Source organism: Perca fluviatilis, chromosome 4, assembly GCF_010015445.1.
Source record: "Perca fluviatilis chromosome 4, GENO_Pfluv_1.0, whole genome shotgun sequence".
Lineage (NCBI taxonomy): Eukaryota > Metazoa > Chordata > Actinopteri > Perciformes > Percidae > Perca > Perca fluviatilis.
In genome coordinates this window covers 16,167,394-16,186,449 of record NC_053115.1, presented here as the reverse complement: position 1 = coordinate 16,186,449, position 19,056 = coordinate 16,167,394, and the positions used below count along the sequence as shown (strand labels likewise).

General features: G+C 39.2%; 1 protein-coding gene across 9 annotated transcripts; it reads left to right on the top strand.

Moving 5' to 3' along the window:
• The first annotated feature begins 1,040 nt into the window (after window positions 1–1,040).
• On the top strand, window positions 1,041–18,916 carry pfkfb4b (6-phosphofructo-2-kinase/fructose-2,6-biphosphatase 4b). 9 transcript variants are annotated; one of them, XR_005638985.1, is made up of 15 exons: window positions 8,134–8,290; window positions 9,539–9,655; window positions 9,746–9,842; window positions 10,588–10,654; window positions 10,805–10,879; window positions 10,970–11,026; window positions 11,381–11,502; window positions 11,585–11,792; window positions 11,900–12,046; window positions 12,132–12,236; window positions 12,351–12,480; window positions 12,713–12,775; window positions 15,238–15,302; window positions 15,582–15,665; window positions 17,814–18,916. XR_005638985.1 is itself a non-coding variant. In XM_039797998.1 (14 exons), exons 1-14 carry the CDS (start codon window positions 8,176–8,178, stop codon window positions 17,856–17,858), a joined length of 1,428 nt encoding a protein of 475 aa, XP_039653932.1. In that variant the 5' UTR covers window positions 8,134–8,175; the 3' UTR covers window positions 17,859–18,916. The 9 variants fall into 9 exon arrangements, 4 of the variants coding, with proteins under 4 accessions (XP_039653934.1, XP_039653932.1, XP_039653933.1 ...); XR_005638984.1 differs by having other exon boundaries at window positions 17,799–18,916; XR_005638983.1 differs by having other exon boundaries at window positions 15,238–15,665.
• The last annotated feature ends 140 nt before the right edge of the window (window positions 18,917–19,056 follow it).

The window sequence follows — 19,056 nt, the reverse complement described above, 5'->3', positions numbered from 1 at the left end:
CAAAAGTTACTGCTGGGCCCACATCTCAGTGCATTGTGTTCATCCCCTGTCACCTCCAAGTAGATTGCTTTATTATTTACACATTTTATATATATATATATATATATATATATATATATATATATATATATATATATATATATATATATATATATATATATATATATAGTATGAGTATGTATGAGTGTACGACTACTACAAGTGGACAATCAGTTGTAGCTAAGTGAAAAAATACACAAGTTAAAACAAAACACTGTAAATCACAATTCTTAAACAAAGACTACAAGATTAAAAGCTATATGTGGAATTGGTAAAAAATTAAAATAAAAAAAAAATATTAAATAAATAGTCTATCCTATCCTAATCCTATGAAAAAAATAGAAGATGGATTGCACATAAAAAAAACTCAAGCAATGAAAATGAATTTACTAAGATGCGCTCAGGGTTCAGGTATAGTCTCAATAGTATTCTCATTGATTTCTTATTAGTCATTGGCCACAAAAAGAGCTAAAGTCCCACTGTTTCACTCCAATAATTTTGAGCAGATCTGTACTGTCTGTACATATAGCTTACTGTTCAAGTTGTTTCTGTTCTTTAATTCTAGAACCGGCAAATACAAGAACATTTGAAAAGACTACTTAAGATTTAACCATCTGGACCTGAGCATAATATAAACTGAAATAATAAAGCTATCATACATTTTGACACAGTATTCACCTACAAGACAGGGCTTGAGGGGTTATGTGTTGATGATTTTGTACTTAAGTGGTGAAAATTCTCCAAGAAATGTACAATCAATGAAAATAACAAAAAAACAATCTTGGGTCATGTGTGGTCTGGGGTCCAGGGCCACAGCTGGCTGGTGCATATGTGACTGATTATTGTTCATACACACAAAGGGCTTAAAATATATATGCAGACAGGGTTAGGTAAAGAGAGAGGTAGGCCTACATGAGCACAGCAATACTATCAACAATACAATAACAAGTGGATGCTTGTGCGCGCTTATGGACGCGCAATGATGAGCGCGCGTTTCTCTCAGCGCCCACTTGCTTCATTCATTGCTGCCTGTGCTGCTGTAGGGACTCCCGCTGCTCACCACGCTGGGAAGAAGAGGCTTTAAACCTGGACCATGAGGGGCTCATGCCGCCCGAGAAACACGTGGGACAGGGCAGGTAGGGTGCAAACTCCTGCTGAGTTCTCACTTCTACACTTCTGTATTTTTGACACTCTTGTCAGTCGACGTTGTGTGCAGTGAGTGCTGCAGAGCAGCTGGGCTAGCGAGCGAAGGAAGTAAACAAGTCTGTGTCACGTAGGCATGCTTCAGAGCTGACAGGGCTTCCAAGTTCCTAACCAGGAGAGGCGGCACAGTCTGCGGGCGGCACACAGCCGTGACATTTGAGAACGACTGGGTATTTCAGCTTTCACGTAGCAAAGAAATAGTTTGCAAATGCCAAGGATGCTTTGGTAGCTAACATCTCCCTATCTGCTAAGCCTGGCTGCAGCTGCTGGGTTAGCTAGCCTGTAAGCTAACATGGACTGGCAGTTACGAGAGGATGTAAAACACGTCATGATGACACTTATTATAATGCTGTGTCAAAGACCCCCAAACAGATCTGAGAGATTAAGTTGGGACTCAAGAATGTTTGAGAAATGTCTAGAGTTAGCCTAGTTGTTGTTGTTGTTGTTGTTGTTGTGGGTCTGCTCATTAGGATGCAAAGGTAATGTACTGTCTGACCAATATGTGTGGCAGGAGGAGGAGAGTAAACTTAGGATCAGATGGTACACTGGCCTCCAGGCTCTTTTTTTACTCTCCAGGGAACCCCTGGTTCCCCTGCAGGACATCCAGTATTATCATTGGGCATCACAAATGTAGGAGCTCCCCATATGGCTCACACAATGGCTGTGAATAAAATACCAAAACAGTCAGTTTTGTTTGCGAAGGACATGCTGGACTTGCTTTAAAATGTATTTTTTTGTTATAGTAATTCTTGTAGGCACACATTTATTTTAACCAATTGTAAGTAAAGTGTAGCAGTGGATGGGACAGATGGAGAAGAGACTTCAGTGTCAATTTGGGTCCAAAATCCTGGTCTAACGGGTGATGACTTCTGTCAAAGGTGCCTGAAAGTTGCCCTAAACATTTCAGCCTGAACATTTCTGTGTTAACGCTTGCATGCTGTCAAACCCAGCCTACTAAATATTGCCTGTTATTGAGGTTCCTCGATGAATACTTCACATACTACAAAGGATTATGTGCATATGAATGGCATCTGAATCAATTCTTATAGCCTATATAATCCAGTTATTATAAGAATAGGCTATTACGTAACTCTATTTTTCATGAAGCCTGGAGGGCCTGTTTAACATTGTGTTACTGTGCTGTCATATTGACAAACACCATGCAGAGAGACAAACTCTACCAAGTGTCTGATATAAACTTTGTATCTTGAGGGTAGATCCACTGCTGTTCCTTGTACGAATATGGTCACTGTGGTTTAAATGTTGTGGCAGATTTACTAGGGATGAATAAAGCTCAGGCTGTTAGTGAGTAGGAGATGTGCTCTGCTGGGTTGTCTGTCTGCCAACACACAGAGAGAGGTGGGGCTAAGCAGAAAAACAGGAAAAAACGTGCTAGAAAGTTGCATACTTGTGTATTTTTGGAAGCCTAGTTAGGCCTATATTTTAAGAACAAAATACAAACAGCTACTTTGTATTTTAGCTATTTAGTATGGTGATAACAGTTTATGTGCATATTAAGATGTCCTCGCTGTTAATAGTGATGTAAATGTGATGACAAGAAGACAATGGTTGTGAAAGCATTGAGTTAGCTTTGTCTCTAGAGTGCCCACATAGCCCATATGTGTTTAAACTGCAGACGGAGAGAAATATGCTTTAGTGGGTGCAGCAGACCCAAAACAGATTATATCCCTACAATTCCACCATTTAGAACATATTTACCTCCATTCCTTAGACGCTGCCAGCTGCAGTAAATCTACCTTCTCCCACCCTCTTTTTCCACCTCTCTAATCCTTATTTTCAAAATAATCACAATAAATCGCTCCCTCTCATCCTTGCTCATCGACTCACTCGCTGGCTCACTGCACCTCCCTCCCTGTGTCTGCTCTCTATCTGGGGGAAAGTTCACCCGCTCACTCAGAATCTCATTATAGGCTTCAGGCAGAGCTGGTAGTCGTCTACATTTGTATGTGTAATGCCTATGCAGTCATTGTATGCCTGCTCAGTGAACTGATCAAACTGATGTTTTGGCATCTGGGAACATTTAAGTGCAAGGTTGTTTTTTGTTATTTTTGTACATGTAGCTATGCTTGCAAATAGCAACATTAGTAGCAACATTTCTGTACAATGGAGAAGTAAATCTTGCTTGCTCAGATGAAACACGCCTCCTCTGTCAGCCTGTCGCATGTAACACAGAAGGACTGATTCTGGATTAGACTAGATAAGAATTAGTGCCGAAAAGATTAGTTTATTAATTGTAGTTGATCGTCTCAAAATTAATGTGTTAGAAAAATTATGCTTAGAGTGGTTTTGCTTCAGGTTCTTTGTTAAACCATTTGCATCCAAACTGCTGTTTTAGTATTTCTGTTTCAGTATTTCTGTCTTTCATGTGTTAAATTTCGATTTCAACATGTAGCTATGTTATTTGTTGTCACGTAGTGCTGTCAGTAGCGAGAAAAATAATCGTTGTTGCCTACAACGAGTTATGCTACTCCTAGCTTTCGAACCCAGGCGGCTGAATCGGGGCAGGTTTTTAAACATGTTCGAGATGTCATTACAAGTGCCTTGCCATGTGAACGAATTCCTTCCGAGTGTACACAGTGAATATGGCTGCAGTAGATGTGAAAGAAATGCATACACGTTGTACTAACAGCCAGTACACATACAGTGTTACTCATAGGTTTATGAACCCATGCTAAAGTTGACTAAAAAGAGGATTACAAAAATCATCTTTTGGAAATTGATCTTAATGCCTTAATTAAAAAAATAGGAAAAATCCAACCTTTTAAGGACACCAATTTTCTTTGTGAATGAATAATGTATCGTAAATAAATAAATGTTCTTCCTTAAAATACATGGGGCATAAGTAAGTACACCCCTAAGTTAAATTCGCATAGAGGCAGGCAGATTTTTATTTTTAAAGGCCAGTTATTTCATGGATCCAGGAAACTATGCATCCTGATAAAGTTCCCTTGGCCTTTGGAATCAAAATAGCCCCCCATCATCACACACCCTTCACCATACCTAGAGATTGGCATGGGGTACTTTCCATAAAATCATTTCTCAATGCAAATCAAACCAGCTATTAGGCTAAATGAAATAAAACCATGCAATCTCTAGGTATGGTGAAGGGTCTGTGAAGGCTAAAAGCACGTTTAAAACCTGCCCCGTTTCAGCCGCCTGGGTGCGAAAGTTAGCAGTAGCATAACTCGGTGTAGGCAACACCGATTAGTACTGACAGTACTACGACAACATAGCAAACAACATAGCTACGTGTTGAAATCGACCTTAATTCTCCTTTAATCGTGAAAGCTGAGTGTCCATGCACAGAGCACAGGATGTATCCTGAGGGCAGGGTGCATAATGTGGAGGAGATGCCGGGCATGACCAGAGATAAGAAGAAAAGCTACTGATTGCATGAACCGAATAAATAACTTGACTCCTAACTTCTTTAAAAAGACGCTATTGTGTGCTGAAGTGCTGTAAAACTGACTCTACTTGCAAGTAAAAATGAACTTTGAGAGAACTCGAGTGATTTTGTCCATTCTTTGATAAATAATTATCCTAACATAATGCCAACATATTTGATCGTTGATTTAATCGTTTAATCGTCATTTGTCAAACAAAAATGCTAAAAAGAATCTGTTTGCAGCTTCTCCAGTGTGGGTGCTTGATGTTTTTCTTTGGCTTATATCAGTGTAAAATGAATATCTTTGTGTTTCAGACTATTGATTGGACAAAACCAGCTATCTCCTTGAGCGTCTTCTTGAGCTTCATTCTTCGTCCACATACTTTTATTCAAAGTCTGTTTTTTTTAATGGTTTGGTCTAACCCCCCTAGTTGTAGTTGATGGGACATCTTAACAGTAAAGCATTCAATAGTATTTTAGGCAATAGTATGCTGAGTTTTTTTCGTATAGGGGCAATGTCATCTTGAAAAAGGAAAGGCCTTCTTCCCCAAACTGTTCCCAAAACTAGGTCCATGAAGAAATGATGAAGGCATGTCTAGGTTTGGTGCAGAGGAAGGCGACTGACCAGCACAGAGCCCTGACCTCAACCCCGTCCAACACCTTTAGGATGAGTTCAAATGCCTACTGCAAGCCAGGCCATATTGCCTTATCAGGGTCTGGCAAATCCCTGCAGTTCCAACATCTTGTAGAAAGCCTTCCCAAGTGTGGAGGCTGTCATAGCTGCACAATGGGAGGGTAACTACATCTTAATGCAAATATCAATCATATGTTTGAAGTGTAGAAGGTCAGCAGAAACCAAAAGGTCCTGATCTTTTTAAACTAAAACAACTCACGCGCTCTAGCCTAAATCAACAAATTGCCCCATTGGGGGACAATAAAGTAACTTGAACTTGAAATCACTATTAGATTATAGACTCAACATTATGTTTTATTTAGTTCCTCTGTTACATACACAACATAACGTAACCTAATGGATACAACAATGCATATTTTAGGCTGTGTTTGGTAATATATGATCCAGACAAGATAGTGTTTAACCCTGTATCAACTTGCTGCAAATCACACTTCACTGCCAAACACTGCAACTGGTCATACTATAAATGATTGTTACCAGCATTTGTCAGCCTTAAAATACTTGTTATTCAGCATTTTAATCTGTGAGTTGTTACATTTCTCAACAAAAATTTAAAAAATAAAGAGGACAGAGAGAAAGTCACAAGCTAAAAGCTAACCAGAGATGTGACAGGAGCTTGATAAATGCTGCAATTTGGCACCCAGCCTAATATGCCACACGTTTCAGAATCCAAAGGTCCAGCCCACATCAGACGTAGAGGTTTAAACTTTTAAGGAAGATTTTAATTGCAGCTGAGGAATCTGTTTTATGTAGGCTACGTCTAGAAGAGGTGAGTGAGGGAAAGTAAAAGCAGGCTAGCAAGCTACAACGTCATCAAGACATTAAAAGTAGAGATACTTTATAGAATTTGATTTAGTTTTTTGATTTGTAATTTTATAAATGTATTCACGTGATTGCTTAATTCAGGTACTTCTTTATTTTCTTACACACACACACACACACACACACACACACACACACACACACACACACACACACACACACACACACACACACACACACACACACACACACACACACACACAATTTCTATTTTAGATGCTTGGGTCCAGAGCAATCCACCGGTCTACTGCTCAGAAACACTGGTGAAAGTACACAGCGCCCCCTGGTGTTACAGCTTTGACCCTACATTAGTCTCATTGGGCTGAAAACAAACACAATGCAGGTGTCCATATTCAAGTCTGGATGTTTTCAGTCATTACTTTAAAGTGAAACTTGAATTGAACTTGTTTTGTATAGATAGTTGCTGATGTTCTGGCTGCTGTTCTTGACTTATTTTTTTTCTTGTCTCATGCAGGATATTGATGTAGTCAGCATTTTCCATCTGTTGCTTTGGTTGTACAAACATTAATCACACACATTTTGGCTTATAGGACCACAACACTGCTGTACAGAGACGGAAATTAATTAAAACTAATGCATTGTTATGCTGTAACTGCACCTGAGACCTCATGGAAGGCTTAACTGTACTGGAGAACAAATAATTGGTCTTGTGCTGACATGATTAGTTGATGTTGCAATTAGTTGATCTGCATAAACATTAATTGACAATTGTTTAAAGTCATTTATCAACACTTGCTTATTCAAGACTATTAAATGTGAAGATCTGCTGCTTTTCTGTGTTTTTATATCATTGCATACTGAATATATTTAAAATAATAATAAAATAATACTAATTGAAATATATATACATTTTTTTTATTCAATTTAATTTAAATTTACATTATCTGATGTTGAAGTTGTTGGCGACTTTTACCACGAGAGTGGTCTGTGGGGCCCGTGACTGGGTCGTGTGAGTGGCTTAAACGATCTGAGCTCCATGCAGTCAGCACGCCCTCCTTATCACAGAGCCGCCTCTCCTATTGGCCGCTGGACCTCTCATCTCTTCTCTGATTGGTTCATTTCTCAGCTGCATTCACTGCCCATGTGTGCTGCATTTGAGCAGCTTAACGCTTGTTTTTGTTTTAACATCTGCTTTTTTCAGCTTCTTTTGCTCACTCCCCGCGTCATTACGGTAACATTTAAAAAGGTGTTTTCTTAGAAATAAGTATTTGTTTGCTTATGGTCTGGAATATTTATAAAAAGGATTCAATACATTGTATTAGTTTATACCACAGAAGGTTAATTCAAATATTGAGCATCACAAGACTGTCCAAAAGACAACAAAAACAGAATGTGCTACAAAAAGTTAACAAAACAAACTTAAACAAAGCCTCCCATTCCTGAACATGTTCTGTGAATAATGGTACATTTGTTAATATAATGGTTGACAAAGGAAAGTTATTAATATTAAATAATATAGTTAAATATTTTATGGTTTGCCAGTTTCCATTATATTTCGAAGCTCTCGAAAAGCTAGTAGGCCAAGTAGACTTTGAGTTATAAGATTATTTTGTCTTTTGAGTCATTAGGCTACTGACACGAAGTGCCTTCTAGTCTTAAAGTAGCATATTAGTGCATTGTGTGCTGCTGAAAAATTAAATTGGAAACAAGTCTGTGATAACTGCCTGGGGTAACACTGGAACATGAAATTAGTAAATAATTGAAAATACAAATTGAGGCCGTTATAGTTCAGGTGAAAATAACACGACTGAAATGCTGGTTAAGGAAAGTTACTGCACATGCTGTCCACATGCTGTCCATGCATGGCTCCTTGTTTTGCTCCATCATTCTGTGTTGCGCTCAGTCTCCAGTCGTTACGGTAATGAACAACTGCTGTTCTCAGCTGATATGTGACATCCAACCGCACCTCCACCCCCAGTGAATCACACTGCCAGGGCTACAGCCCGCCGCCTCAGTTAAACATTAGGAGGGTAGCAGTGATCCAACTTCCATGATGTTAGACAACGATGAGTTCATGTTGGAGACTTCCCCCCGGGAGCTCACCCAGAACCCGCTTAGGAAGATCTGGATGCCGTGCAAAAACGGGCACATAGCTCAGAGACGGGGTAAGATGCAGCCGGCCGTTAAGTGCCGCAAAGGATGTGACTGGGATGTGATGCTGCTAATATATTTTATTTTTGTTTCATCATATTTTATTTTATTCATGTGTTCCTGGGCCCAGTTCGTCTTAAAGATGTTCCTTTATGTGACATTTGCGCGCGGTTGTTTCAGATGAAGCACACTAATTAATTGCTGAATAACTGTTATTCTTGACTTTTGTGTGTTGCACCATCATACCCTCCTAACATCACAGGCATGGAAGTACATTTCGCGATTGGAGGGATTATTGCAAGCTCGCTGAATTTGGGTTTGACCATGATACACACATGACCCAAATACATCAATTTACCCCACTCACAGCCAACATGTCTGATGGGTGTTGACCTGTGTTAGTGTGGATGTGAGAGTGAGCACTTGTGTTTTATTTCAGCCACTCGCTCTCACTCTGGTTTGCTCTCTCTGCAGGCTTGTTTTTGCTGAGTCAAGCTCTGCTTTCCTTATTGCTGTTTCTTTGAAAACAAACAGTCCAGTCCTGCATCCGCATCTGGGCCTATGCCTATACCTTCTAGTATACATGTATTACTACATTACTCACTGAAGAGTCTCTTCTTCTTTTCTGTGAGGTCTGTGAGGTGAGGGACTGTCTCAGTAAACATGAGGAGGGATATACTGTATACAAAAGAGCTCAGGGTTGTAATGGGGTTTTTTTATGCGCAGGAGTTTAGCATTTGAACCTACTTTTAAAGTGTATTAAAAATGACAATTTAAATATTTAAAATAAAGAAAGTAATTAACAATTAAAGGAAATCCCTTCTTTTTTTCTCATTCTCATTAACAGCTTTGCAACAAGTGTTCTCACTGTCGGGTGTAATAATGAACAACTTTCAAGACTATTAAACTCTTACTGAATGGAATAATTTTGACAAGCCACACAAAGCCAATTAAATGTGTGAGAAGAAGTGAGTTTCAATTCAATTTTATTTATAGTATCAGATCATAACACGAGTTATCTCGAGACACTTTACAGATAGAGTAGGTCTAGACCACACTCTATAATTTACAAAGCCCCAACAATTACAGCAATTACAGTAATTCCCTCAAGAGCAAGCAGTGAGACAGTGGCGAGGAAAAACTCCCTCTTGGGAAGAAACCTCGGACAGACCCAGGCTCTTGGTAGGCGGTGTCTGACGGGCCGGTTGAGGAGTTAAATCTATTAAAATCTCTCTCTCTCTCTCTCTCTCTCTCTCTCACAGTGTGTATGACAAACTGTCCGACCCTTATTGTGACTGTTGGACTTCCAGCTCGAGGGAAGACTTACATTTCAAAGAAGCTCACACGCTACTTAAACTGGATAGGTGTGCCAACCAAAGGTACCAGCTACAGCCCCAACACATACACACATTGTAGAAATCAGCTGTACTCCCATCTTTTGAAAAATACACATTTTTCATCTGTAACAGAGTTCAACGTTGGCCAGTACCGGAGGGAGTGTCTAAAGATCTACAAGTCCTTTGAGTTCTTCCGTCCAGATAATGAAGAGGGGTTAAAAATCAGACGGTAAGTCTACACCGATTGGCCAACCATGAGCAGTGACGAGTCAACAGTCTGCAGGTTTTCAGGTGATCGGATGGACTGAAAACTGGCAGACTTTTGGCTCTCTGCGGCACACGGTTGACCACCCTGATATACACTTTATATACAGTAATTACATAATACTTCAGTACTGTATCCAGATGACAAGTTATATTTCTTAAGGTAATTCTGTAGACCATTTTTATTCTGTAGGACCTACACTACTTATTTGTAAATGAAAACATAAATTAAACAAATATTATATTGAGAGTTTCTTTCTGGTTCAACTTGGACTTATTGTGCACAAACACAGTTTTTTAATTATTCCTAATTATAATTGTTGTGATGGGTAATTTTAGTAACCCTTTTAACATCTTCTTTTTGCCTTGGACTTGTTGGGTGCAAGATGTCTTCATCTTAAAAAAAACAAATGATTCACAATACTATGATTTAAAACATTTTGAATTCAAGATGTATTTATATAGCTCTTTACAGCAACCAGCAGGTATCCAAAATACTTTACATCAAGGACCAAAAGTAAAAACATAACATACAGTAAAATCAAAAAAGGTTGTTTCATATTGTTTTTCATGTGACAAATTTCTACAACACACAGCATCTAAAGATACGGTTGAAATGTTTAAAGTGTGTCTACCTAAATAATAATCGATGTAACAAACGTTAGAAGTCTTTGCAGTACACTGACTCTGTGTCTGGTGTCCTTCCACAGCCAGTGTGCGTTGGCAGCACTTAATGATGTTCGGCAGTACCTGAGTGTGGAAGGAGGACAGGTGGCGGTGAGTCCTTGATGCTGTCCCATGGTTCTCCATGGCAAATCATCATAATATCAATACATATCAGGGCTGTATAACACTACTGTATGTGTCTAAGACAAATTTCCTTCGGGAATCTCATAAGGAGTGTTTTTTTTCCCTCTGCCGTTTCAGGTGTTTGATGCCACAAATACAACAAGAGAAAGACGAGGAACCATCATCAAGTTCGCTGAGCAGAATGGATTCAAGGTAGGTTAACCAAGGCAAGGTTTTATTGAATTCAATCAGTCACGTTAACTTGATGGCCTCTAAGTTTATTATATTGTCTTGTCAATGCAGGTATTTTTTGTGGAGTCTGTGTGTGAGGACCCAGATGTTATTGCACAAAACATAGTGGTAAGCCTTTTCTCTTTTTGTTCTATCCAGTACAAACCATTGAAAATATGTTAAGCAAACAATGTTCTGTAGTTATTTTGAGAGAAAAAAAATTGGCGACATAAGTAATACTTAAAAAAGATATCTGACAAATTCGCTCTTCCTTGCAAATGATAGAGTGACATTGCGAAGTTTCAAAATATGTGCGCGTTTGGGTGCCAGAAGCAGTTAAAATGTGGACATATGAAGGTACACCAATAAGACTTTCAAGCTCTGGTTCAAATCTAAACAAACAAACAAACAAGTGTAAAAAGAAAAGGCTGAAAGCAGTGCCATTGTCCTGTGTTCTCTGCTCACACCCTCTTCCCTTTGTAGCAAGTTAAGTTGGACAGCCCAGACTACATACACTGCAACACAGAGGAGGTCATTGAGGACTTCATGAAGAGGATCAAGTGTTACGAGTCCTCCTACCAGCCTCTGGACGAGGTTCTGGACAGGTGAGGAAACACAAAATGACTATCGTCAGATCAAACTACCTTCTCAAGATCGCAGACGGTTGACTGACTCTCTTTGCTCCAGGGATCTGTCCTACATAAAGATCATGGACGTGGGCTGTCGTTACCTGGTGAACCGCGTCCTTGACCACATCCAAAGCCGAATCGTCTACTACCTGATGAACATTCACATCACGCCACGCTCCATCTACCTGTGTCGCCACGGGGAGAGCGACCTCAACATCAAGGGACGGATCGGAGGAGACTCTGGCTTGTCCGCCAGGGGAAAAGAGGTGCGTGTTTGAGTGTGAGTTTAAATGTAGTCTAAAAGATATGTCAGTATGGTGTTTGAAGAGAAATGATTGTTCTCATTGGATGGATTCGGTCTCTTGGGTTCCAGTTTGCCAAAAGTCTGAGGAAATTCATCCAGGACCAGAACATCAAAGATCTGAAAGTGTGGACCAGCCAGATGAAGAGGACAATTCAGACAGCGGAGTGCCTGGGAGTGCCATATGAACAGTGGAAGTCCCTCAACGAAATAGATGCTGTATGTCGATTCCTGTATTTGTCAGAAATGAATGCAAAGAATTTGTTCGCTCAAGCTAAACACATCTTTTCCCCTCTTTACTAAGGGTGTGTGTGAGGAAATGATGTACGAGGAGATCCAAGAGCATTACCCTCTGGAGTTTGCACTGAGAGACCAAGACAAGTACCGCTACCGCTATCCTAAAGGAGAGGTGAGAATGTGGTTCCTCGTCTCCAAACGTCTCATTATTATTCTTTAGAGGTGAATGGATAGGTTTGTGTCTTGTAAACTGTGTGTTTTTGAACAGTCTTTGATTCTCCGTCAGTCTTATGAAGACCTGGTGCAGCGACTGGAGCCTGTGATCATGGAGTTGGAGAGACAGGAGAATATTCTGGTCGTTTGTCACCAGGCCGTCATGCGTTGTCTTCTCGCATATTTCCTGGACAAGACTGCAGGTATGAAATACTTACAGTAGGTGATATGAACAAAAAATTTAAGTGTTTTCTGATTATTTGCTGATTTATGATATACATCAGGCTAATTGAAATTTTTTTTTTGAATATATTTCTTTTGCTAAATTACAACGTATTGAAAAGCACCATTTGCAGCCTTAAATGAAAATATGCTGTACAACTTAACCCTGCAACTTTAAAGATGTTTCATAACTTTCTGTCTCTGTCTCCACAGATGAGTTGCCTTACCTTAAGTGTCCTTTGCACACGGTTTTGAAGTTGACCCCCATGGCTTACGGTGAGTTCTATAATTTTCTAGGCTTATATCAACATATAATATTGACTATTATTAATCTTCCACGTTAAGTTACCCAAAAAGGCATCCATGTTTTTTTGTTGCATCATTCTGTCTGAAACATAACAGCAAAACTCTCTTATTTTTTTATTTTAAAGGTAAAATATGAAGTGAGTATTGCTTACTGTTTGAAAACAACACTGTTTGTGTTCAAAGTTGACCTCTCCTCCCCGGCTCAGAGCCAGAGAGAGAACACAGCGGTCGAGCGAGCTAGAGAGTAAATGAAGTGAGGGCACGCCGTAGAATGCAGTGAATCAGAGGAATAAAACATTGGGCGTTTCTCAATACCAAGAATGCAAAGTACGGACTTGTGTTCTTGGGGAGAACGTTCTTACTGGTTGTTCTTGGAAGAATTAACTCGCAAGTTCACAAGCACAGAAAACGCTGTTAACAGTTTGAGACGATGCGTTCTTCCTGTTATTGCTCAACACTCCCAGCACAGAGGCTACCTGCAGGGCTCCAAAATACCAGCTAGAAATAAAAACCACAACAATATAACCACTTTGTATTAAAACAATCTCCGGACAAGAAAACCTCATAATGCTACAACTATTGCAATAATATTGAAAAATAAAACTAATTGAGCTTTAATTTTATTGTTTATGGTTTAGCTCAAACACCCCTTACTTATTCAAAAGAGTGGAACGTGATCCCTACTATTATTAGCGTATAAGTTTAAGTCAGTTTAAATTAAACAAATAAATAGGCATATGCACTGGTGTGTCCTATGTGTTCCTATTAGTGTTATGTGGAATTATCATTTCTATATTATTGTAGTGCACTGTATATGCCCAGGGAGATGGAAATTAGAAATTCAAATTATAAAGGTTGGTGTCTCCCCTTTAGTCTACATAACATGTCATAGCATGTTACCACTTTATGTACAACTGTTCATTTATCATAAAGACTGAAATTCAACTTCTAATAAATCAGAAAACAAATACACCAAAAATATGAACTAAATACAAAATATAATGTAGGCTATAGCCTATGGCATAATTTAAACAAGTCTCCCGAAAAGAAACGGGTATATCTCATAGACTAATAATATACAGTCTATCTATGGTATATCTCTCCTCTGCCTGCTGCGCTGTGTGTGTGTGTGTGTGTGTGTGTGTGTGTGTGTGTGTGTGTGTGTGTGTGTGTGTGTGTGTGTGTGTGTGTGTGTGTGTGTGTGTGTGTGTGTGTGTGTGTGTGTGTGTGTGTGTGTGTGTGTGTGTGTTTGTTGAGTTTAACTCCGAAAAGACAGTTAACCACATGTGTTGTGATATTTAAACAAACGATCTGAAACGGCGAAATAAAAGCCTCTTATTTACGGGACCGGTCTAAAAGACCTCCGTCTTACAGCGGGATCTCCGAGTGTGACTGTCCGAGCGCCGAGCAAGCGGCCCCGGCAGGCGCAAGCTGGCGGCCGCGTCATTTTATGGAGCTCCGAAAACTCTGAAAACTTTGGAGCCAATTGTCAATTCGGCAAAGATTTTCGCAAGACTGCCTATATTCGAAATATAAACCGTTCATTTCTCGCCTAAAATGTTCTCAGAAGTGAATTTAGTGATGAATAAGATGGCGAAAATTGTTAAAATTGTCCCGTTTTTGGGCTGTCTATGTACTGGAAATCCAACAATCATTGAATGCCGCAATGAATGTTGGGATACAGGTGCTGCGAAGTTCATACAAGTTACCAACCGATGTATTCTCGGTAAATGGGCGTGTCAAGAATACATCCGGGAATTTTAACTGTTCTTGGCGAAATGCGAACTTGTGTATTGGGACAGTACTTTGGCAACACGAGATGACGTTTCACAGGGACACAAGCACACAAGTCAATAGAAGAACACATATTGGGAAACGCCCAATATTTTCCGATTGTTTCATGGCGGTTATGTTCTAAATGAAAGATTCCTCCCTAGGAAGGTGCAGCATTGTCGGATTATGAGTTAATGCAGAGCTTCATCCTGTCTGTTTCCCTGTGTGTGTGACAGTTGAACTTGTGCGTCGGTATGAGACGCTGATGGGCGAAGCGGCGGTTTTAGGAATTAGAATGGGCTGCACTACCTGCACGCTGTTATTGGCTGGGGGTTATACACCCGCATGAGGCCCAAAGGCTCTTTGTCGACACCCATTAACGTCCTGCACACCGAAACATAAGAAGAAAAGAGAAAATACAGGCAGAGGGCAGAGTCTCTGCAGATACAGACCCTACCACACTTCTAGAGGGTCATAAGTGATGATTTTTGTGTGTGTATTAGTCTATACATTATTTTTTTTTAGGATAACACTGCATATTATGCCTTTAAAATATTTCTATTTGAAGTCCAATGTAAACTTGCCACCTAGAGAAAAATAGTATGACCAAAGATAATTTTGTGCTATTAATAAGCCTTACTTTCTGTGCTCTTTCTCAGGATGTAAAGTGGAGTCTGTCTATTTAGGCGTGGATTCTGTGAACACACAAAGAGACAGGCCAGAGGTAGGTATCCCAGGCAGCACACAGAAATGTCTCTCAGCAGACGACGTAGAAAACTTGAATCCGCTTCAGGGTTGATTCACCTCACTGCACATCTTGTACCGGGGACTCAAGCAGGAGAATGCCTCGCAGTGAACACTTTAACTGTAAAAGCTGTGTGTGACTTTCTTTGGTTTCTGGAGAGGCACATTGTATGTCTTCCATCATATTTATCCTGCATCTCCCTCCTGAAGCAAGGCTTCACAGTCAGTGCTGATCCGTCCCTCTCTTCTTATTGCACAGAGAATGTAAATCTTTCACACATGGCAGAGGAAACCGTGTTCAGTCTCCATCTCCCAGTGATCGCTGACAGCAATCAAGACAACTGTGACATCACTTACCATTGACACTCCTACCTCCATCCTGTCAGCAGTGACTTTTCTCTCATTTCATTTTTTGCCTTTCAGTCGGAGCAGAAATGGGCTTTTTCCTACATTGGCCCTGAGAGCTCAACGCACTGCAACTTTAGAAAACACATTAAATAAGACAAAATGCTAAGAAAACACAACCCTGCAAATCTCACAGAACACAATGGAAATTAGTAAAACAAAAGAGGCTGGCTATATTAACCTCTTAGCATTCCACCCCCTTTTTAAAAGGGGATGGATGTTCAGGGGTAGATTAAAGGTCAACAGTATACGCCACATAGAAGTGGTGTACATCATCTGAAAGCTGGGAACCTGAAGATAAATTGGAGATGCAGCTCAGCACTGTGTGTCAGCTTGTTCTAGTCATAAATCAGAAATAAAAAATGATTAGGGCGATCCAATAGCCGTGTGATTAGGGTGCATACCACATGGGTGCAAATGCCCTGGGCAATTAGTCGCTGGTTCGATTCCCAACTGGCCGGACCGTTCGCTGCATGTTATTCCCCTGCTCTCTTTTCCAACATTTCCACTATCAAATAAAGGCATAAAATGCCTAACAAATCTTCTTTAAAAAAAAATATTGTGAAGGTGTATGGCATAGCTGCTATGCTCACTTATGTTTCATAAGTTGTTGCAGCAATTTTTGGGTTGATACCATTTGTTACACAGATTTGGTGCTAAATTTAACCTTTTTTTACCACTCGAAAATTGATAAAAATGGGTCGGAAATTCCTCCATAACACCACATTAAGACACCAAAACCTTGAGGAACAGCATAGAAAAATGTATGCTGTGATTTTGGTTAAGATGTTTTCTCCATTTGCTTGTGTTTTGACTAGTTGCAGGGCGCGGAGTTTTTTCTCCCCTTACATCTTTGTGGGGTTAGGGTTAGCGCTCTTGTGCGTCTATATTTGTTAGGACCAATTTGACTTAGACCTTGGGAGTGAGGACATTTGGGCTGGACCTTTTAAAGGGCTGTTTGAGGGTCCAGACTTGGTTTTAGAGTCAAGGTTAAAATTAGGTTTAAATTCAGTTTAGGGTAAGGGGCTAGGGAATGCATTGTCAATGAGGTTCCTCACAAGTATAGAAGTATATGTAGCCCGTATAAGCCATTGTAAATATCAGCTTTCTCATTTGCTTTCTTCTGTGCATGCGTGCGTGTGTAAATCTGTCTTTAAATACCATGTAGTTTTTTGTTTTTTAACAATGAATGTTACCCTGATTTAATTAAAATAAAGCCTGTTTTTTATACTTCTGCATACAAATGACAAATATATTTACCTCAACATGCTGCATATGAATTGACGCACAATATAATTTTCATTGCAGTAAGTTATTTTAAGCTAATCTTTGTATCTATGTTAACACTTGTTTACTGTTTAAATGTGAAGGGTTAATGTGAAATGCCCAACAAAATTTGAATCACTAACCTCCGCTCGAATCAAGACGTTCACTGTTTACTATACCATCATTAATAGTGTTAACTGGTTGTTGGAGAACACACATGCTTAAATTATTTAATCAAATGTAAACTAACAGATTTTTTTGTGTTTGTGAAGGTTATTATAAATATAAAAATCCAAATTGGAAAAATAAACATTCTCCGGTTACTTTTTTCTGTTGAATACATCAGTGATCAGTTATGTTGTCACTCAGACAATGACTAGAATGTGTCTAGAAGTACAGCTCTCTATGTCGAACACACACACACACACACACACACACACACACACACACACAGAGAGTAAGGGTATGAGTAGGACATTGAATGATTTGTCTCAGTAAAGCAGTAATGTATGAATACTTATGAACAATGAGCATGTATTAATGTCCATAATGTAAATCTACCTTTTAAGAGATGTATTTTATGACAAGCTGTAATTTACAGTACAAACCACTAACAGCACTCACAAGGTCCATTCATATCCTATACTAGATGAAAGCATGAATTTTGCCTTCATTTAACTAATTGTATCCGAGTCATTGTGTTGATCGATACGTGAATATCAAGCTATTATTCAATGAGCAAAAGTAAATTTGTAAATGTCTGATAAGTAATGTAGGATTATTTTCTCTCTCATTACTGTTTCAGAATGTGAATGTGCAGCGCACCACAGGAGACGCTCTGCAGACAGTCCCAGCTCACCTCTAATCTCCTGCACTCCCTGTTCCAGCTGAGACATCAGCCCACTTTGTGTTCGGACCGCTGAACTGCATTATGGGAGCGGTGCTGTTCAACTGCCCAGACTTAAACTGTAAAGCACTTTTACTAAATATTATCCATTTTTATACATCTGTTCTTTTGTCAACTACACTAAACTGCTACTGTAGCTCAACTCTTAGAGAGGAAAATGCCAATATTTTTTTATACAGTTATGGTTGCATTGATATTATTCACTTAACTTTCAGCACATTTTTCCATGACTATATTTAATATCTACTGTATATTGTGCACTGGGTATACTGCCATATGCTTCCAGTTTTTCTGAAGATGTTTGTACTGTATGAAAAACTATTAATAACCCCAAAAAAATCTGTGAAAAGACTAACTACTTCAGGTCAGATGCTCTCGATCAAAGTCCTTAAACCCTGACTGTTGAGTTTTCAGAAAACAAATGAACGTTTTACATTTTTAAACTGTTATTCCCTTGCTAATGTTGAATTATATTAAGATGTATACTAACGACGGTGTATTTATAAATATAAATCTTAAAACATTCCAAAGGGGAAGATGGAATCCTTTCACCACAAAGGATGGAAACAGCATTGGAAAGGCAATGAACACAGATGTAGCTTATGTTCTCTAATCAGAGATCTTGGGATAAGGGCCTTCCTCTTATGTTAAAACCAAAAAGGATTTTTGGCTTTGTGCTTTGTGCTTCAGTTTTTTAAGACATACGGTGCAAGGCTATGACAAATCTTCAGTCGGTCATACAAAAAGGCAGCGTTTGATTGACCAATGAGTTATCGTTCAAATGAATGCCCGTTTGAGTATACAAAAAGGTACTGTGCAGACTGTACACGCATGTTTGTGTGATGTAAGTTGTGTGTGTAAATCAACACGTATTGTACGTCAGTTTTTTGGAGAACCTTTTTTGGAATTGTACATTTAATATTGTTTATTACTGTACTGAAATTATAATTCCAAATGCCTTGTTTGTCTCAAGCTGTCAAAATCTCAATAAACCTTAAATGTTTGGGGTAAAGACAGAGCTGCTGTTTGCGCCATTTTATAACACGTAAGAAATCACTAAAATACGAAGAATAATGCTTTTATTTATCTTCACTTTCAGCAAGTATATTTATTTTAATTATTTTCATCTATAATAGGGCTTATTACAAAAAAAAAA